Source organism: Frieseomelitta varia, unplaced genomic scaffold, assembly GCF_011392965.1.
Source record: "Frieseomelitta varia isolate USP_RPSP 00005682 unplaced genomic scaffold, Fvar_1.2 scaffold_3, whole genome shotgun sequence".
NCBI classification, from domain to species: Eukaryota; Metazoa; Arthropoda; class Insecta; order Hymenoptera; family Apidae; genus Frieseomelitta; species Frieseomelitta varia.
The window spans coordinates 40627-61055 of NW_025110034.1; the positions used below are offsets into that span (position 1 = coordinate 40627).

The 20429-nt window shown below is 32.8% G+C and overlaps 4 protein-coding genes across 8 annotated transcripts; 1 reads left to right on the plus strand and 3 right to left on the minus strand.

Annotated features, from left to right (window-relative positions):
• The first annotated feature begins 4 nt into the window (after positions 1-4).
• LOC122529624 (cilia- and flagella-associated protein 36) lies at positions 5-2198 on the plus strand. 2 transcript variants are annotated; one of them, XM_043655922.1, is made up of 5 exons: positions 5-407; positions 599-774; positions 865-1055; positions 1207-1591; positions 1659-2198. In XM_043655922.1, the coding sequence occupies exons 1-5, from the start codon at positions 299-301 to the stop codon at positions 1923-1925; spliced, it is 1128 nt and encodes a 375-aa protein (XP_043511857.1). In that variant the 5' UTR covers positions 5-298; the 3' UTR covers positions 1926-2198. The 2 variants fall into 2 exon arrangements, with proteins under 2 accessions (XP_043511857.1, XP_043511858.1); XM_043655923.1 differs by having other exon boundaries at positions 1207-1585.
• Positions 2199-2910: 712 nt separating this feature from the next.
• Positions 2911-10655, minus strand: LOC122529620 (serine/threonine-protein phosphatase 4 regulatory subunit 3). Its single transcript, XM_043655912.1, has 5 exons — positions 9406-10655; positions 7669-9267; positions 7438-7589; positions 6784-7186; positions 2911-6704 (listed from the first exon to the last, which is right to left on the minus strand). The coding sequence occupies exons 1-5, from the start codon at positions 9601-9603 to the stop codon at positions 6618-6620; spliced, it is 2439 nt and encodes an 812-aa protein (XP_043511847.1). The 5' UTR covers positions 9604-10655; the 3' UTR covers positions 2911-6617.
• Positions 10656-12307: 1652 nt separating this feature from the next.
• On the minus strand, positions 12308-15460 carry LOC122529618 (E3 ubiquitin-protein ligase synoviolin B). 3 transcript variants are annotated; one of them, XM_043655909.1, is made up of 10 exons: positions 15312-15460; positions 14947-15229; positions 14750-14842; positions 14521-14673; positions 14170-14460; positions 13880-14094; positions 13570-13787; positions 13055-13502; positions 12669-12974; positions 12308-12600 (listed from the first exon to the last, which is right to left on the minus strand). In XM_043655909.1, exons 2-9 carry the CDS (start codon positions 15073-15075, stop codon positions 12671-12673), a joined length of 1851 nt encoding a protein of 616 aa, XP_043511844.1. In that variant the 5' UTR covers positions 15076-15229; positions 15312-15460; the 3' UTR covers positions 12308-12600; positions 12669-12670. The 3 variants fall into 3 exon arrangements, with proteins under 3 accessions (XP_043511844.1, XP_043511843.1, XP_043511842.1); XM_043655908.1 differs by having other exon boundaries at positions 12308-12974; positions 14947-15185; XM_043655907.1 differs by having other exon boundaries at positions 12308-12974.
• A 793-nt stretch (positions 15461-16253) lies between these two features.
• On the minus strand, positions 16254-20211 carry LOC122529619 (rho GTPase-activating protein gacF-like). Of its 2 annotated transcripts, none has more exons than XM_043655910.1 (6): positions 19281-20211; positions 19008-19203; positions 18621-18792; positions 18470-18542; positions 17626-18380; positions 16254-17538 (listed from the first exon to the last, which is right to left on the minus strand). In XM_043655910.1, the coding sequence occupies exons 1-6, from the start codon at positions 19971-19973 to the stop codon at positions 16380-16382; spliced, it is 3048 nt and encodes a 1015-aa protein (XP_043511845.1). In that variant the 5' UTR covers positions 19974-20211; the 3' UTR covers positions 16254-16379. The 2 variants fall into 2 exon arrangements, with proteins under 2 accessions (XP_043511845.1, XP_043511846.1); XM_043655911.1 differs by having other exon boundaries at positions 19044-19203; positions 19281-20210.
• Between the last annotated feature and the right edge of the window lie 218 nt (positions 20212-20429).

Genomic DNA, 20429 nt, shown 5'->3' on the forward strand with positions numbered 1-20429 from the left:
TACAGAACGAGGAGAGTCTTACATTAGCGGATGATGAAATGAAAACGAAATGGGACATTTTGCAACCTGCCTGTTCTATAAAAATTATTCTTTGATGAAGAAAAATTCTGTCATTTGGCTTCGGACATCGCTTTCGCTTTCGCGCAAGTCTAAAGTACAAAGTGTTTTGCCATGTGGTAACTATGACTACGCTTAAAAGGAGACAATACACACGCTTGTCGCGAAACTTTGTCCCAACGAGAGTCCCGAAGGGAACAATCTTCTAGCGAAGAAGAGCTTTCTCTGTACTGCGCCAGAGATGAACGACAAAGACGACAGCGCTTGGGTCTTCGATTCCCTGATCGGTTTTCTTCAGGGTCCAATTTGGTCCGCGCCTCTCATCACCTTCATCGAAGAGAAGTCGCTCAGTAAGTGGAGATACGTATTTGCGCAATACGTCGTTCTATATCGTCTTTATTTCTTCTTCTCTAAGATCGATCCTCCGTTATGCCATTCCTCTTTTCTCTCCGAAATCTAAATTGCATAACGTGCAACATAATATTCGCCCGAAAACGAAAGGAAGAAGTTTTTGTGGTTTATTTACTTTTTCCTTTTATAGTATTCGAAGCAGACATCGAGGAGAACGACGAGTATCAAAAGGTGTATCAAGAGTACAAAAATCTCGTGGACTTGTTGCTTGGTTGCTTCATGGAAGACATGGGGATTACACCGGAGCAATTCGAGTACGCTTGCACCGTGAACAAGTACACAAAAATGCCCATACAATTCCAGCAGGCGAGTCAAAGAAACTCTCAGACAGAAGAACCTTACATCAAGAAAAAGAAATAACGTGCAACGTGCATTGATTTTGTGTATCTATTTCAGAACTTGTTCGAGCAAATATGGGCAGCGAACGAGTACGAGATATTCAAGAGGATGATGATCCAGAAGAATCTGGAACTTCAGCTGCAAGCTTTGAACATGATCGAGCAGAAGTATGGTCTCACACCTGCATCCCTCATGTATGAAACCGACGTGTTGAACGAGGATCCTTTAGTTATGGAAGAAATCATTCAGTAAGTCTGTGATTAATTTATTATCTTTGTCTATCTCTCTCTCTCTGTGTGTGTGTGTGTGCGTGCGCGCGCGCGCGCGCGTGTTATAGCTTTTTCTCTTTCTCTCTTTCTCTCGTCATTGACTTGGAATTAATTAGAGAAAAATGTGTAGAAAGCACGTAATGGAGAATGACACGGAAGAAGATCAGGAGATATCATCAGAGACTTCGTTGATCAAAGAACATGAACGTTTAACAGCTAAATATAACAGCGAGAAGGCATTATTGGCGGAAGCTTTGAAAGCATCACAAAAGGAACAGTCTCCTGGAAAGGAATCAGTTTCAAAGGAAGAAGTGTATAAAAAAGAAGAAGGAAAAGATGATGGAGCAGAAAAAAGAGACATAGAAATAAAAAAGGAAGAGGAGGAAGAGGAGGAGGAGGAGGAAGAGGAGGAAGAGAAAGAAAAGGAAGAAGCAAATATTCCAAGGTTCCCCAAAGCAATTCCTCTTGGCCCTATGTCCACAGACGAGCCAAAATCAATGGAGCAAAACGTATCGGTTAAACTGATCACTTACGTATGATAATCCAATTCATTCATGAACGTGATGCTCATTAATATTTCAGGTATCAGAGGAAGATGTGAGAAAGAGGCAGACCTATCTGAAAGCCAGACGGGACAAATTGGTGGCTTTGAAGAAAGAAGCGAGGAGTCAACGGTTGGAGATGAATCTATCGAGGCCGAGCTCCGCGAGATCGGTGGCGGAAGCGACGATCAAAGGTGAACAAGAACTAAAATTACCGGAACCTCTGGAACCTTCTATATTGCAAGTACGCAAAGCGCTCGCGGCTCGTCTTCAGGCAGAAGTAGTGCGCAAGCAAACGAGCCAATAATAACGATTCTCTGGCGAAGCTGTTTCATGATCGTGATAAGATGATTCTCTCTTTTTCATCTGTTTTTTTAAATATAGAAATCTCACTCTTCGCGGAGCGAAATTTTTATACAGCTGTATCAGCCTTTCTTTTCTTTAAGTGTGCTATGTTTTAGGATAAAGATACTGAAGAAATTTGCAAAGATCACGAACGTGTTCGTACACATTGAATTGTATCAAAACGATCAAATCGAACAACGAACACGTTTAAAAAAAATAAAGGTATATAAAGTCGTTGTTGTTTTTTTTCTTTTTATACAATTTCAAGCGTTCACTCTGTCTCTTCTTTTTCTCTTTAAATAAATTTGATCTGCTATTGGTCGCAATATTTATGTATAAGTGTATTTCCGCTTGTGAATACCGATAAAATGATAACTAGTTTGTAAGGTCACTTGCATTATGTTCTCTCGGTCATTCGCATGCACTTCGCATGATCATAATACGTCATCGGCAGCTGGTTTTATCCTTAAGAGAAATATCAATCTGGACTGTGAAGAGAAGTAAAGGAAAAAGTGTAGAGTTCTTTTTATAATAACAATTTGTGTGAATCTTTAACAGGTGATACGAATAATCTATAATAAAAAAAAAAAAAAGAAATACTTCATATACAAGAAGATTTCAATCTGCAAATCCTTCAAACGAAATTGCTATTTCCTTGATCGACCTTGAAAGAGAAGAGAATGCGAAGTTAACGTAAAAGACAGGCATTGACACACAGCCTTTGAGAAGATGCATTCAGAAAAGAATAACGCTAAAAGATCTGTTTTACATGTAATTATCTAACAGCACAAATTGTACAAATCACAATTAGATAATTAAAGCTGAAAAATTAATGACAATTATATTCAATATACAAAGAAGTGTTCTCCCTCCTTTTTCTTCTTCTTTTTATTCCGTTTTCGTTCATTAAACACTGAGGTAAGTTACGACTCCGTTCCATTATTCGATTCTTTCTAATTTAAAATTTTATTCAATTAAATATTCTCCGCACTTCTACAACATACTTCTATCCCATGTATACACGCAATTGCCATTCTCGCTTCTCTTTTTTTCTCGCCCCTCCAATTATTAAGATCAAAATAATTTCGTGGCGAAATACGAGTTAAATTGCTTGAGCAATTATGTGTATATGTGTGTGTGTGTAACGACAAAGCCTACATTTCTGAATGCAGATTCACAACAATTCCATTTCGACAGGAAACAAAGGATACTTACAAAACTCAAAAAATTTGTCGCTTGTGCTTTCCTGATACGTCTGTGTAGTATTTATCAAAATGTAATTCGTCTAAGTTAATTAGAAAACACTGATTAGAAATCAAATGATCCTAGGCGTTCGCCTTTCGCCACGTATCCAATATTTAGTGCACGTTTCTTTTAACTCGTCTGGTCAATCATCTTTCATACTTCACTAGAATAAAATGCAAAATATTCATTTTTTTCTACTGGCTCTCCCCATTCAACTGTTACCAAACTACACACAAACCAGAAGTTTTCTCTGTTAATTCTAGCCTTTACGTTTGCTCCTATTTTGCATGTTCTCTCTCTCTCTCTTCTCTTTTGTTCAATTTTTTATGAATAGCTTCTCATATAAAAAGGTGTTTTTTTTCCTCTGAGTCTGTGTGTATGTGTGTGTATAATATGTGTGTATATATATATATATATATATATAATTAAAACGTATTGTATTATTAACATGTGGTATTGTACAATGTGTGCAATTATCTTTTCCTTCTTTATTTTTATATCTGTAACATCATAACGATATTACGTTGAACTATAATGGTTGTTTAGATTTCGTGACTTTCGGTGGCACTGATGTTACATAAAATGTTTCGCTGGTTTTTCTTCCCCTCTTCAAATTAGAATGAAAACACTGGGAAAAATATTTACTATTTTCAACAATTACATTTAACGAGTCTTGTGTGTATATGTATACATATACACACATATGTTGTAAAAATCGACATTCACGTTTCTCCTGTCTGAGAGAAACTTTAGGTCAAATTTTAAGCCAATAAGAGATTAACTCGTGAACATAGTGAAATAATGGAATAAAAAAGAGAAAAGAAAATAATCTGAATCTTTGAATATTCGAGTAATGCGTTCCTTTAAAAAAAAAAAAATATAATGTAAGCTGAAAGCTTGTATTGGACGATTTTATTCTTTTGGCTACATTTGAAACACCGATAACGGGATACAATGAAGATTAAATAAGAAAGAAAGCAGTAATAATGAAAATGAGACGCATTTGGTAATGAACGAATCTGAAATTCTCCATGTAAAAGAATATATGTATGTGTGTACATATGAATATCTATACGGGTATGAAATTTAGCTTAAATAGCACTTGCGATCACGCTATTTATTCTAGTATCACTTGGATATCAATTCAGTTTTTTTTATTCTTCTTTTCTCAAAATTCGTCCCCTTATTTAAGTTTCTTTCAAAGTACATTCAATGCACATTCTTTATCATTTCGTTTCATCTCCTTTATCATTATCAAATAAATCATGAGTGTTATGTAGAACACATAAGGAATAACATTACTCGATATCCTTTTAATTAATTGTTAGCTTTTGTTACGTTTCTCTCTCTCTCTCTCTCTCTCGCGCTTTCTCTTTCATTCGCATGCTCTCCCTCTCTCTCTCTCTTACTTCGTGGTCAATCCAGAGTACACTCTTCTCCTCTTATGTACATGTATATCACTCACCTCCAGCGAATTTGCTATTCACAAATTTCTTTTCGCTCGTGTCTCTAAATTAACTTCTAGAATTTCTCATCTTCTCTCAATATCATATAAGTTAATATATATGCATATATGTTCATAGATGGTACGTGTATGTGTGATGATATTTACGAAAAATGTCCAATATACACATATAGGTCTAAAGCAGTCTTAGAAACTCTGTTCAAGGTATGTGGGAGAGGAGGGGGACGACGACGTGAAAAATTTATACATTATAGCTTATAATACTTCTGCTCCTTTTTCTTTTTTTTTTTCTTTGTTTGTTTGAGTTAACTTAATCAAGATATGGAGGCACATGTTTCTGAAATAATATTAAACGTTTAAAAAACAAGATAAAAATGGAAAAAAAAAACGAGACAACATTCTTAGGAAACTCATGTCAACGTAAATTAAAAACAAAACGAAAGAAATTAATTCAGACTCTTATAATACCAGCTTTCTCGGTTGTGTATCAGTAGTTCAATAATTAAATACTCCCTTGCCTAGGGAGCTGATGTGTACATCAATTAACTTCCGTTTTTTTAATATCACGTCGACTTCGACGTCGTCTGCTTGTCACTGATAAATACTTGTCCTTTAAAATTCCAATACTTCGTTATGCATTTCTTTTTCTTTATTATCAATTGCGAAAGAAAGGAAATGTCCATGTTGGAAATAATTTAGACGATCATATATAAAATGTTATACATAATAAAACCTTGCAAGGATAAATTTGCAGAGGATCTTTTATCTTTCCTTTACAAAGTACAATAATCAATATCAAGCTTCTATCTTTACCCACATTAGTTACGAATAATTTATACGAATAGAATAATAGTTTATATTTAATGCTCGAGATTGCAAAACACTTTCACATATATTTTCGTTTTACATCGAGGAGTGATCTGCGGACATGAAGTGCAAACTGGTAAATATACACAAATCAAATATGTTTATTGTACAATTTCTACTACTTACATTGACAACCGAAAAGCTCGTTCAAAGAACCTTAATTAAGAACTGAATTTGTAAAGGAATCGCATTTTCTCTGCTTTACCCACGAATGGTTGTTTTACAATCGTTACAAATATACATATATATACAAACTAAATACTATTTCCGTTAATTTGGATAAAGTTTCATGATGTCTGACCCCCTTTAGGGACAGGTCTTAATTGCCCATCACACGAATAAGAAAATTTATGGATGGCAAAACAAAACACTCAGTTGTTTTTTGTGCGGTACATCATGTACTTTTACATGTGATTTTTTTTTTGCTTTTTTTTTACATAATAAGTTTCTTCTTAATAGATATAAATATGACGTACAGTCACAATTTCAATTATTACATGAATCTAAGCACACGCTTAGAAACTCTGTATTTGTAAGAACCACTAGGCCTGGCTAGAGTTTCTTAGCCTATTCGTGAAATAATTTTTTCTAGTACGTGGGGTGTTTCCAGACAACGTGGAATGGACTATTTCTTGTTAAAATCTTATTACTTTTAACATTTATGTGGTCATACAATATTATGCCACAATTTTATCATCATATGTCTTATTTAAAGAAAGTTCTCTCTTTCTTTGTATCGCATTGGTTCATCTTTTTTTCTTTTTCTTTTTTTCCTTTTAATCCTAATTATATATATATTCCATTTCTTAGACCCTTTCACCCACCTGCGCTTAATACAGTTGTTTTCGTATATTTATACACAATCCAGCACAAAGAAGTACGTCAATTTTCACCACGTTGTGAACACGTGTCCTCGTTATGTCCACTCACTTAAAGAAAGTAAATCCTTTATCTGCTATAAAAAGGTTGACAGTGACATGATCTTTTGACCAAATTCTTTGTGCATGTAGGAGGGCCAGAAATGGTGTAGCAGCAATTAAAAATCACAAATTCCTCGGTTTCTTTCCAGTTTGCCTACTATGACAATCTTTGACGTTTTGGCGAAGGTGTTACTTCTGTATCCTCTTCGTCTTCGTCTGAATCTCCTTCATAATCAACTAAGCCCTAAAAACGTACGTTAAACATGTGTTTTAAATTAACGATACAAAACTTTGTCGTTATCCTTTTCGAAAGAAAGAATTACCTTCTTAAATAATGCAGTTCCTGTTTTTTCGGTTGTGCCAATGGTTGAATTTGGATTGATTTCCGAAGTAATAGGAGATTCGTTCGTCGTTGTTGTAGTATTATTGATTTGTGACTGTTGCGAGGTAATGTTATTGTTAGCAGTGTTATTGTTTAACACGGACTGCTGCTGTTGTTGCTGTTGATGATGACTTTTAGAATCTGCAAGAGCAGGGTTGAGTGCAGAGTTTGAAGTTGATGACTGTTTCTTAGCAGAAGCTGGAGGCACAAGATCTGCTGCTGCTGCGGGTACGACCGCCTCACCCTCGTCAAAGTCTTCCTCTTCGTTGAACCACATTTCTTCCTCTTCGTCTAACTGTCTCTGGTCCCTTCTGTATCGACTATTTCTCAATATGGATGGAACACTAAACGAACACGATATCAAATATATGTTATAACTAGACTGCGGATTTTTACACACTTGTGAGAAATTTAAAGATAAAAAGAAAATACAAAGCATGCGCATAATATGCAAAAATAAATAAAATAATAAACATAATATTTAATAACGGAAATAAATTTCCTTAAAAAATTGCACCACGATCCACAGTCTAACTAGACTTTTTAAACTACTTTGTCGATTCGTTAAAAATATCATTTATTAGAAAAAATATACCTATCAAGAGCCGCTCTATCCCGATCCTTTAACTTGTCTTGATGCTGTTCGTACCTTAGTTTCAAAGCTTTAAATGTTTGTACATAATCAATTGCTTCCAATTCTTTTGAAAAATTTTCAACAACATGTGAACATAACGATTTGATATCCTCCTATAATGAAATTAATTAATTATCTTAGATATATGTACGTATTTGTACAAAAAATTTCATAGTATGTATGTATACTTACTAGTTTAATAAATTCAAACATTTCAAGAATAGCAGAGTCCAACAAATTATATCTACCATTGTTTCTCACAAATGCATCAAATACAGGCGCAAATAAATTCCCTTTAATGATATATCTATTGTAAAATTCATCCTTTAATGCTACAATCTTTCTCATAAACCTCAAAGCACACAATACTAAGAACGTGTGTGTAGATTTCATCAAAACCAATATCCGTTTAAGCAGATCCTTATTCAATATGCAATTCTTGATGTGGTATGTATGATGCTCTACACAAAATGATAGTAACTCTAAAATCAATCCTAAAAGCTGTACTGTTCTATAATCTTCTCTTGCTGGTCGTTCTCCAATTGTGTTTGCTAATAACGGTGCTATCAATGTTCCAATACTATTCTTGTAAAAGTAATTTAAGAAATCAGTCTTTTCTGATTTGTTAACGGAAGCCAACATGTTTTCTGGATCAAGGAGCAGACGTAGTACACCAGCTAATTGTACAGCTCCACCCAACTCTGGATCACTATCGCCAACGAGTTGAGCAACTATTACATTTATTAACATTTGGTCCTGTTCTGTATTATTTATTTGTTGCAGTGTATAATCTCGAACAACACTCGGAGAATATTCCACAATATAAGTCAATATATCTATACTGGCTGTTTTTGTTTGGGCGTCGTTCATTGCCAAAGTAATTTCTAAAGCGGGTAAAATACCGAGTGCAGTTAAAGTTTTATAAAAGGCCTCCTTTCCTTGTGGTTGAAGATTCTGAGAAAAGTTACAAAATTCCTTTAGGAAAAGAACTAGATCTCGTCTCTTACTATCCGATGTTGCTTCGTCAGTTAACTGGCGAAATAGTTCAGTGAGGAATTTTTCATCATCTTGTATCAATGTTACTATCTCAACCTTATTAAAAAATATAAAGCTACTCAATGTGTTTAACATGTTGTCTTCGAATACACTCGGAGTCGGTAGTACTACATCTTGAATATATTGAACTCGATACGTCTGGTGAATTTTAGCTAATAGCTCAGCGTTTGTAATAGGAATTGCTTGCTTAAATCTGGCTAACTGTCGAAGATATTCTCTATGCCTCTTTGGCTGAGGTAATGTTGGCTCGTATTCCAAACATCCAACAACATCGAAAATTATATCTTCACTAAACATAACTTCAAATAATGTGTTCTTATTAAGTAGGAAAATATTTTTAAATATGTCATACAAATGATGCAATCCTTCAATATTTTCTAAATCTTCACAAGTATGAAACAGATTTAACAGTTTTTTGATATAACCTTCCGATTCCAAAGCCAGGGCTAATTTATCTTTCCTCATTTGTGAAGATAAACAATTTCCTATAAGTTCATTAATATCTTCCAGTCGGCTTAATTCACATGGTGGCAACTCTATTGGAGGTGCAGCATCAGACATATCATCAAACCGTTCATCTTCTGACTCTTCAACAATATCTTGAGTAATTTCAACAGATGGATCTTTTCCTTGGACCTGACATATCTTTTCCCAAATTTCATCACAGCCAGCCTTTTCTTGAAAACTTAAGGCTAAATCAAAATTTTCTCCTTCTGACCAAACTATTAAAGTGTCCTGAAATAAAAAGAAAAGAAACAGTCAGTATCTCATAACTATTGTATTTCATCAACAACTATCAACTACATTACATGAAAATACTCAAATCTACGATCATTTGTTAAACTAAAAATATTTGTACGACAATCTCATTACCTGCTGTTTCTGATATGCTGTATCCGGTTGTATTCTACTCTCCAACAAAACTGAACCATCACTCTCTGCTCTGACTAAAAGTGAAATTCCTTTCAATCTATCTACGTATGAAGAGGAAACATGACCTGTACCACGATCATCCCACTGTCTATCAACATTGAGCGCATACAACTTCACTCTTCTGCGTGTATCCGTCATATTGTAAAAATTAACTTATACACACTATTTTATAATATCACCAGCTACCTTGCATCCCTTCAAATTTTTACCAACTCTTTGGCTTTTTGAATATATATTTATAAATGATCCTCAACTCTCCGATGTATCGACAAATGCACCAGAATCTGCATGTATCGATGCAGTTACTCCCTTACAACCCATTAAGGCTTTTTATTACAACATTAACTTTACGAGACAAAGACACCATTTAATATAATTATCTAGTTCTTTTAATGCTCCAATTCATATACATAAGATTAGCTTGGGCAAATCAAATGACGTAACTGTTAATTAACAAACATACCATAGGGGATCTTTATTCATTTCTAATAACAAAATTATTGACAAACTTTTTTTTTTACAGACTTCAACCAGCCTATTGTGTCCTTCCTTAATTCTCCTTCGCTTAATTCTGCTACGACTTTGCTCAACAAACCTACACAAGTGCTAGAGTTTTTTTTTGTCACTGAAATATCGTTAAGATAAGATTCGGGCAATGTGGCAATCTGTCATTCAGTTCGCATCCCTTCGTGTCCGACGTGACGGGACAGGATTGTTTACCGAGATAGATGTTTATGCGCTCTTCGTTGCATAAGCCTGATTCTTGCGCCAGAAAACCTCTCAGGACGCGCGGGAAAACTCTACGACCGTGCACGTTTCCGATATCACGTTGTTTATATGGAACGCAATTAAACCTCGATCCTCGATCTGGTCACCAGGACAGACCGCGGTTTGCTGTCTGCGGAGGGTCAGGAGAAAATTCTGTTGCTCGGAAGACGGCACTCTGCGTGCTCTCTCACCGCTGTGTACGATTCCCGCGACGAAAATTAAACCCAAGTTATGCTCAATCCTCTTGCAATAGAAATGCTCATAAGTACGCGATTACTTTGCTCGATTTCTTGCGATACTGCAATCGTCAACCATTGCAATCCTTTCCTTCTTTTTAAGCGAAATCACTCTAAAATTGACATAGACACAGAGCAGCCACAACACTACACTCCGCCATGTTAGATCACAACAACGCGCTACGGGGTTCGCCTCATGTATCTCAAGGATTTTAGCGCGTAATACGGATTGATCCGTATTTCAATAAATGTTGCTCCCGTTATTACGAATTACTCTTGAAGCGTATGTACGTAAACTGTCTTTAAATTTGAGATTAAAGGTATAACGCGTCGGAATACACTTGTTTCTTTTATTTTCTCTCTGTTTCATGCTCTCTTAATTCTTAACTGTACATTTTATATTCTACAATGTATCGTCATTTTATTATTTGTCCTTTTTGCAAAGAAAATAGCACACAATGTTTAATAATTATTTAGATTATAAAATTGCTTATGCGTGAGTAAGGAATTATATACAAGTGAATAGGAATTAAATTATAGAAATATTTCATTAGTTGATTTTATTAACACATCGTAATATTTAAAATCGATTGAACGTTGCTTTGTACATTTGTATGTCAAAAAAATGTATAAAAAAGTACTTATCATCAAATTAATTAAATTTGTTTATAGTTTATATATCGAATTGAAAAAACATAAAAAATGGCAGGAAAATTGTAAACAAAAATTAAAAATAAAATTAGATTAATTAAAAAAAAAATTAAATTAAAATTAAATTAAGTTGCAAAGTTTTATGTAAAAAGTTACATAAATATATTGATGAAAGTACTTGTCATTTTGTAACTAATCATAGGGAAATGAAAACTTTCTACGATCTTTGTACCATTCTTTTTAAACGATATATTTTACATTTCCAAAACATTAATACACTTTCTTCCCGTCATAATTTAAATTACAAATAATTCTGTAGGATTTGATCACTATGTTGTCGACATCCTGAGTTTGCGCATTTTCAGTATTGAAAATTAAGGTTATAATTATCTTCTAAAATGATAATGTTTAACGATCGATAATATTTAACGAATAACAATGATTATTTATTCTTTTCGATATAAATACTCGCTATAATTTTGTTACAAATGCTATGACCATAACTATGTATGTATATAATAGCTTTAGGAAGTGTTTTTATAGAACCTCATAAAGGGAGATTAATTGTATTATATTTTGACAACGATATTACAACAAACAAAATATTGTTTTTTGAATGTTTATATTTAAATGAAGATTTTACATCGTAATTTATTTAATATGTTTTTTTATATTGTTTAAAATTTTACTTTCGTACAAAGAGAAACTATAATTATATGTATTACTATTGTAACACCTTATGCACAACTTATTTTTTTTTTATTTAAAATAATTACATACATATGTATTTATCTTAGAATTTCTCTACCTTAATTTATCCCTATAAATAATTTAATTTATTTTGTACTTATCTTTTGCTATCCAATTGCTCAAAATTATTACAAATGTTTCTCCATATATCAAATTTATAAATGTATACAAATTTACATGATGAAAATAAAAGCGTTATTAAATAGACAAATAAATTTATTACATATAATGACAGTTATCTAAAACAATATTTTACAGTCATGTTATAGTAACTGACAATACCATTCCCATGTACAGATACAAGCATCCTTAATATGTAATAATTAGTAAAATCTGTACATTACCATGTATGTAGCGCAAACAAGACTGATAGCATGTTTTAAGTTATATTTTGTAATATAAAAATCATGGGATAAAAAGTGACAAAATTAAAATCATTTTAGATAAAGAATACAGAAACAATTTAATCGATACAAATTATTTTTTAGGAAATATACCAGAAGAACCCATTGTACAAAGGATATATGCGCGCACAAAGTTAAGAAACAAAGACTAGTTATACAATTTATGTTTTGCCTAAAGTAATTTACATAAAAAATTTATCATGTTATTTCCTTTAAATGATTATTTGATACATTTGTGATTATTAATAGTGTAGTATCAACTTTAAATTTCGAGCTCTTAACCATAATTGTTACATTTCTTTTTTTTTTTCAATTATCAATCGTATCTGCAACCAGGCCTGTTATTAATAAAGGTACAATTATATTACACAAATTATCACATAATGTCACGAACATTTATTCTGCCGTAAGCTGAGCTGAAAATTTTTGTAGCCTACGCCTTCGTAGCATTTCTTGTTCACTTGAAGATTCCACGTCATTTCTAATCGATGATTCTGGAGTTACATCAGTACCATTTGTGCCTGATAACGTATTTACATTATCAATGGAAGAATTTTCAATAGGAACATTCATCTCAGCTTTAACTTGTGGTTGTTCGCCGTTAACTCCGGGGCTTGCAATTTTAGATGTTCCTTGTTTCCTCACTGAAGGAACATCTGTTGTAACATTTGCGTTATTTATCGCAGTTGGCACTGGAATACTACAATAAACAAATGTAAAATAAGACAATGTTAATCGTTATTTTTTAACTTTACTAAGATACGAAAAACTTGCACATACTTAGCGGTAGCAGCTGCTGTTTGATATTGATTCATCATAGCACTGGCAGCATCTAATAAAAGCTGAACTCTTTGCAACGTTTGTATTCTAGCTTCAACAGCTTGTCGTAAATTACCTTCCATTGCTCTAAGCTCTTCTTCGCTTAATTCTGTAAGATTCGGTGGTGGCGTAGGAATAGGAGGTAATGGTACCATAGTTGGGAATGGTGGAGGAAACAATGGTACACCACTGGCTGCCAAATTTTGAAACGAGGTTGAAGAAGTACTTGGCCCACTGCTTTGAGCTTGTTGTTGTTGTGCTGATGCACCTGAAGATTGTGGCTGTTGTGGCTGCTGCTGTTGCTGCTGCTGCTGTTGCTGTGGTTGTTGTTGTTGTTGTTGTTGTTGTTGTAAAGGTGGTGGTGCTCCTGGTGCTTGAATTCCAGCCCAAAATGCTGGGAGTACTTGAACTTTATTAAATAAGATATAAATATTAAATTTTGTTATCAATGTTAGCATTAAGTTAAGTATACATACCAATTGGATTAAATCCTGGTGCTTGTGGAGCTTGAGGCACTTGTGGTCCTGCTTGTGCCTGGTTTTGTTGCCTGTTTCCTTGATTATTATTAACAGGTCTTAAAATGTTCAAACGGCATGTAGGACATGTTTGTTGACGTTGGAACCAAGAACGAAGGCAGGCAGTGTGAAAAATATGATTACATGGTAATTTTTTACTTGCCGATACCATTTCCTCCCTAAAATAGTATAAAGTATATTTTTGACATCTCATTAACATTTACATTTTTGGAAAATTTTAATTTTTAATGAGTTAATAACTTTATCCAACCTGCATATGATGCACACATTATCGGCAGCAGCTAATTCTTCTGCTGTTGCATCTGGATACAATGTATTCATATTTCTGATAGCTCGACGTGACATTACAATGTCATGGAAAGCTTTTTTAAAATCTCTCATTGTATAATACATCGCACGAAGTGCAAACAAAGGTAAAGTGTATAATTTAACCATCAAAGTGACAAAAGCAACATATAAAATGACCTGACCCAAAAGATATACTAGATTTAATAATTTCATAAATATTTAAAGAGTATATATATTATTAATCTGCCTTACCTTTAACAGTCCAATTATTAATTCTGTGTACAATAGAAATACTGGTTTATTGTCCCATGGATTTTCACTTTGTAGATCTATCGTATGCAATATGTATTTTACACTAATATTGAATACAACAGTTAAAAGAATAGCATATTCAAAACCAAAGACAAGTTGTACTGAAGGACCTTTTGTGGCTGTTGTGTTATATGCGTAGTGAATCATAGTCAAATTTATAGCAAATAGTAATATCAACAGAGTGCCAACTCTAAGATGAAACAACCAAGTTATTACAGGACTTCGTTCCATCTGAAGAAATGAATCATTGAGTAAATTCCGATGCTTTATCAAATTACCTGCGTTACTTACATAATCTACGCGATCTTCCGCCAGCCAGTGAAACGATTTCAAAAATAAAAGAAGTGTGAACAGTGCTATGAATTTTGGACTAAAATCATCTCTAAATACTGTGAATGCTAGGCAAGTTTCGGTTACAGCGTACCATACTTTTTCCAATAAATGCTGTAAATAAATAACTTTTAGCGTGCATACTTATATACACATATTTTGCAAGTTTTTAAGCATATCGTATATTTACTTCAAGTTCAGCAGCACGTAAAGTACCAAAGAATATCTTTCGGAGGAAAGCATTTATCATAAATACTAGAATTAAACCTTGTGTATAGATTACCTAAATTTTCGTATCGCAGAACAAACGAGAGGATCGTTAGAACGTTTGGCAATGTACGTAAGTATATGTTTAAAAGAAAAAAATTGGAAAATATCAAAACATACCGTCATACTAGGGTTGGATTTGGTTATGTGGACTACTGTTGGGTAAAATTGTTTTCTTTGATAATACGCGTTGCCTATCACAGCACACGTTAATGCTGTGCTTATTAACATTATTCCAGCTTCTCTCATCTTTACGTGGATTATACCTTCAGCCCAAAGGCTGCTCGTCCCGAATGCAATATTTCACTGACACTTATTTCACTAACAATTTATGTACGTATCAACAGCTGTAGATCCAACTGGAATCAACGAGGCGCTGCTATCATAACGACTTTATCCAAGACTATCAAATGAACACATTTATAATATTTCCATATTTTGATAAGAGGAAAAAAAAAAAGAAAAAAACAATCGTTAAATGTTACCTTTTTCGTACGCGTGTGTATCACATCCTTTATTATCTGGAAATCGAGAACTTTACTTCACAGGGGAAACAGAACTTTCGTGTCATATTGTATTGTTTGCGTGTAATGAACGTGTATTATTTTTACTTGACAGTTCCAAATCGGACAGACGGTAAAATCTGATTGGCGGAGCAATGAACAAATGTGTGCGCTATATTTAAACCACGTGGAGTATAATAACAAAATTTCATTTTCACGTTTCCTTCTTTCTTTTATTAAATTTTATGCTCTAATTATTTCATCGCATATGTACACATTAATAGATACAACGTTGCGTAAGCTTTATTTATTTACGAACAGATTACATACGGTTGATAAAACTAAACAAAAAATATAGTATTGTATCATTAAATATCGTAAGGCACTGGGGAATAAATATTTGTATTTTTTTATGTTATTTGTACGAAATTCCATTTTTAAATGGCACAAATTTTAAAATTTCGAAATGTAATATTGTAATTAAAAAATACATGTTTGTACTTTTCTAGATGTATATAAATATATATTACAAGAACAAATACAAAAAAAAAATTTTATATATATAAATACATAACTTCTTTACGCAAAATATTTGTCTAAAAATGTTCTATATTTTATTCTATATTTTAATCTATAATCTATATTCTATATTTTAATATTTTATAATATTATAATATTTAATATTTATAATATTTTATAATATTATAATATTTAATATTTATAATATTTCATAATATTATAATATTTAATATTTATAATATTTTATAATATTAAAATATATGATCATCTGCCAGTATATTCATCATATATTTAAACTTTTTATGTAACATATTTAGAATATTCTTCTATATAGTTATGACAATCTATTTCATTCATAAAAAATACTACTAATAAAAAATATTGTATTATGAAAATATAGTTTTCTTCTAAACTTTATTGACTTGACGTTCTAAGCTAATGTAATGCAATGCTAATGCAATTCAATTTATAATTGAAAGTATTGCAAGGGAAACTTTCTTGAACACATCTCTAATAAATTTGTACCTTGAACTAATTTCTCGGTGTCTTTAAAATACTTTTAGGACTCTGATATTTTGGAGTTCCTAATTGACCAACTGCTTTTAAAGGTGTCCTACGAGAATCGACCAAGGGTCTTCTCACCAATGCCTTGCCGCTTCTAGGTGTCTTTACAGTTAATGGTTTTTTAATATGAGGAGTTTTGCACAACGAATTATTATCAACTTTATAAATAGTTAGTCTAGAGTCTTGCAACATTGTATTCATAGGTACTTGCTGCACCACGGGTGATGTTTTATTTTCTTTTTGATGGGTGGCCGTGTTGCGTTGCACAGAATCTCTGGGAATATTGCGACACGTTTCAACATCCTCTTTCTTGCATTCGATTTCCATTATACTACAAGAAGGAGGATGTTTTAATACTGTTTTTGAATTTCTGTTTTTTATATTTTTGCTCGATCTCCGATGTAATTCCATCCCTTCACAATTTTGCTTTGTAGTATTTGTACACTGATCATTCTCTATACTAAGCAAATCATTTTTTTTGTTCATAGATGCATTCTGGGAGTATGTTTTTGCTGTACATTCATCAAACAATTTCGCTTTGGCCAATACCATTCCTGCATTCTGTGTTCTTAGTTTTGCGATTGACGCGCGACCGGTTTGAGTAACAGGAGTATTCGTTTGGTTTGTCGATTTGAAATATCCATCTGCATCCTTCCAGGACATGACTGTTTTCTTTTTCCCTTCGAATTTTGAACTTAACTTACTCGCTGGCGTATTGTTTAAACTCATGTTCTGTTGGCTGTTCGTCTTCTTTAATTTTTCAACTGTATCACTGGGATACATGATTGTGTTTGTAAATTCATTACCATGAAAAGACGATACTCGACGTACTGTTGTATGTGTTCGATCCTTGACCGATTGAAGGGAACTCTGATTGAATTTTTTTGGGTATACATTTGAATTTTTTAACTCGTTGCCTACATTGTTTAACATTATATTATTTTTTTCTTCTTCCCAAAGAGATGTAGATATAGGTCGTAAGTAATCAGTGTCTTTTGTATAATTTAATAAAAGTGTTTTCTCGTTATGGGAGTTGGTATTACTCAAGTCTTGATTATGTTGTATATGTGATTGTAAGTCTGAACCTCGAGAAATGTGCCACGAAGCAGTTCGTCTCACACGTTTACTGAAAAGTAAGAAAATAAATTTTCAATCGTGAATTATAAAAATATAAAATTTACATAACTCATAAGAAAAAATTCGAGTTTATCACCTCATCATTCTTTCTTGTGACCTTCTTCTTAAACTTCCTATTTTCCGAGCGCTTGGAGATCTGATAATTTTATGTTCATCTGATCTCCTAATTTTGAGTTCTTTACCAAGTTTTTTAGCTAAATAGTCTGTTGATACTGTAGTTTCAATACTAGCTTCTTCCAATGTCTTTTCATATGCAGTTTGTACTTTTTTTACAGAATGTAGTAACAAATCATCATTCCCCTCATTGTTTTCATTATTTACATATTTCAATTCTTGAGAAAGACGAGACTCAATTGCTGAAACTCTATTTTTAATTTCTTCATACTCGCTTTTAGGTATTGTAACATATTCCTCCGATTGATTATCCACAGATGTGACTTGAACGTGTGAATATGTTTCAAAATTATTTACAGTTAATCTTCGTTTCAATGGAAAGGCACATCTTTCATCGTAATTGTCTAGATCATCTTGTGAACTTGAATTTAACTGCGGATGCCATTCACTAGATTTAATATCATTTTTTGTTAACAAGACCTGCTCGTCATTATCGTCTGATAAATTAACATCTACATCACCAAACATATTATTGTATTCTTTGAGTTCATTTGATACCTCGCTGTCTTTTAAAATTAATTTCAAATGCGATGAACTATCACTGTATGCTCTGTATGTTCTTTGTGAATCGCATGAACCACAAACAGAACTCCAACGTCGTTCTGTCTCAGTATCAAAAATGCTTGCACATGATTCTGTACTTTCATCGACAGTTTTCTGTAAATATAAAAATATTATATAGTACTATTATAATCAAACTTGATAAGTCATTAGGTAATTTAAAGATCATTTAATAATATCCTTACTGGCTTTCTCAGTACAAAACGATCTAAGCTAAGCCTAATCTTTTTAGATTTATCTGTTTTATCTATAACTCTCCTAAAACATAAATTTATTATATACATAATACATAATACATAATAATTGTTTATGCATATACAGAAAATGAGCGCATACTTCTTCTTTGTAATTGGTAAATCAGCATTATCAACTTTCCGTTTCTTTGTGGATTTAGTATTTGATATATGCATTGAATCAGAATTTTCAGACATTCTTTGATCATCACGTACATTACCATCTTCAGACACTGCATTTTTGCCAACAATCTTTTTTAGACCATTAAACATTCCTAAAGAAAAGCATTTAAATTTTAAAGAATTCTATGTATAGATGAAAGAATTCTGATCTGTTAAGTAATTAAATTAGTGACAGTTAAGTAACAAAATTAGTGATGTTAGAATAAAAGCTTTATCGCATGCTATTATTATGAAACTTTAGTTAATGTCAGCAGAGTGTAAATAAGAATTTGGAAATAAATTACTATGAACAGATCGACAGACATACTTAGATTGAGGTTGGAGGCACTTAGATGTGGCTTACGTGTAAGACTTCCACTGCGGTGTTTCTTTCTTTTGAATTTTGAACGTAAATGATCAGATACATCTAATTCATTATCTGTGCTGCCAATCGTTTCCATAGAAATAGCTTGTGTTATATGATCTGGTAAAATACCAATACTTTCTGCATTTTCAATTAAAATCTACAATATTTCCAAATTAAACAAATGAAACTACTTTATGTTAAAATTAACGTTCTTCTCCAAGATAAATATATCACCTTGACAACAATTAAATGTAATTCAAGACGCATTTGCACAGCCGACATAGTAGTTACTTGCAAGGGCATGATATTTGGACCAACAACTTTCGCTAAATTATCAATGCTCATTTTATTCTGTTTCTCATATATTGCTACTTTCTTTAAAAATTCCATGAAAAATGCTAAAGTATTCAGATGATGTGGTGGTAAAAGGATACAAGCTAGTAACAATGCTTGTACGCAATAAGTTTTCAGCATAACGCAGTGTACAAATAAATCATGGTATGTATAAGGAATCAATGGCTCTGGCAAGTCTCTGAAGAAAGTTTTTAAACAATTAGCTACATCAATAGCATGATGTTTCTCTCCTAAACTGCCTCCGTTATCTAAACGAGTCATCAATTCCTTTTGTCTAAGCTGCGATCCGGCTTTCCTGAATAATCCCTCCTGGGTAATATACTTTTCTAAAAATGTGGATGCTTGACTGACAAAGATAGGCACATGTACAATAGCGCCAGAAGACAAATTCACGACATCCAATGGTTGATATAACAAAGGTGTCTTGAAGACCTTTTTCGAAATGCGTTTCCCTTCGGAGCTTTCTGTTTTGAACATATTCTTCTTAAAGCGGTATTTAACTCCGTAATTACGAAGATCACTGACGATCGAATGGTATACCCTTTCTTTATGCAGAACATCGTAAATCAACATATTCGTATTTCGTGAATACAGATTATTTGGTCATTAAATTACAGTAAAATTTTTAAAATATAATTTTTTGTTTACGAACTATACGAGAAAACAACAGTTTTCATATTCGTACAAACACAGTCAAACGTACTATCATTTTAAGATTACCACGTAATTAGCGTACAATACTGCCAATCGCGCAATATTTCTCATGAAATGAAACTAGGGCATTAATATCATCAATATAAAATTATTCCAATTATTTTGAAATGAATGCAGAGATACTTAAATTGTACGAATATGTAGAATATATTTTAGTTTACATTATATAATATATTTATATATAATACGTGGAATATAGACTAAAGATATGAATTATCACTAGATTGAGCACATGCACATACATACTACAGACTAAAGATATGATTTATTACTACATTGCATGTAACACACGGGTGCGCATATATTTATATAATA

Excerpts from the sequence above, each read along its gene's own strand:
- LOC122529624 (XM_043655922.1), top strand. The coding sequence starts at position 299 with ATGAACGACAAAGACGACAGCGCTTGGGTCTTCGATTCCCTGATCGGT. Across the intron at positions 1,056-1,206 it reads GTTATGGAAGAAATCATTCA|AAAGCACGTAATGGAGAATG; the intron begins GTAAGTCTGTGA and ends AAAAATGTGTAG. Across the intron at positions 1,592-1,658 it reads CAATGGAGCAAAACGTATCG|GTATCAGAGGAAGATGTGAG; the intron begins GTTAAACTGATC and ends TTAATATTTCAG.
- LOC122529620 (XM_043655912.1), bottom strand. The coding sequence starts at position 9,603 with ATGACGGATACACGCAGAAGAGTGAAGTTGTATGCGCTCAATGTTGAT. Across the intron at positions 9,268-9,405 it reads CAGCATATCAGAAACAGCAG|GACACTTTAATAGTTTGGTC; the intron begins GTAATGAGATTG and ends TTTTTATTTCAG. Across the intron at positions 7,187-7,437 it reads GATAGAGCGGCTCTTGATAG|TGTTCCATCCATATTGAGAA; the intron begins GTATATTTTTTC and ends GTGTTCGTTTAG.
- LOC122529618 (XM_043655908.1), bottom strand. The coding sequence starts at position 15,075 with ATGAGAGAAGCTGGAATAATGTTAATAAGCACAGCATTAACGTGTGCT. Across the intron at positions 14,461-14,520 it reads CGGAAGATCGCGTAGATTAT|ATGGAACGAAGTCCTGTAAT; the intron begins GTAAGTAACGCA and ends TCATTTCTTCAG. Across the intron at positions 12,975-13,054 it reads ACAGCAGCTGCTACCGCTAA|TATTCCAGTGCCAACTGCGA; the intron begins GTATGTGCAAGT and ends TGTTTATTGTAG.
- LOC122529619 (XM_043655910.1), bottom strand. The coding sequence starts at position 19,973 with ATGTTGATTTACGATGTTCTGCATAAAGAAAGGGTATACCATTCGATC. Across the intron at positions 19,204-19,280 it reads TACATTTAATTGTTGTCAAG|ATTTTAATTGAAAATGCAGA; the intron begins GTGATATATTTA and ends GAAATATTGTAG. Across the intron at positions 18,543-18,620 it reads TTACCAATTACAAAGAAGAA|GAGAGTTATAGATAAAACAG; the intron begins GTATGCGCTCAT and ends TTTATGTTTTAG.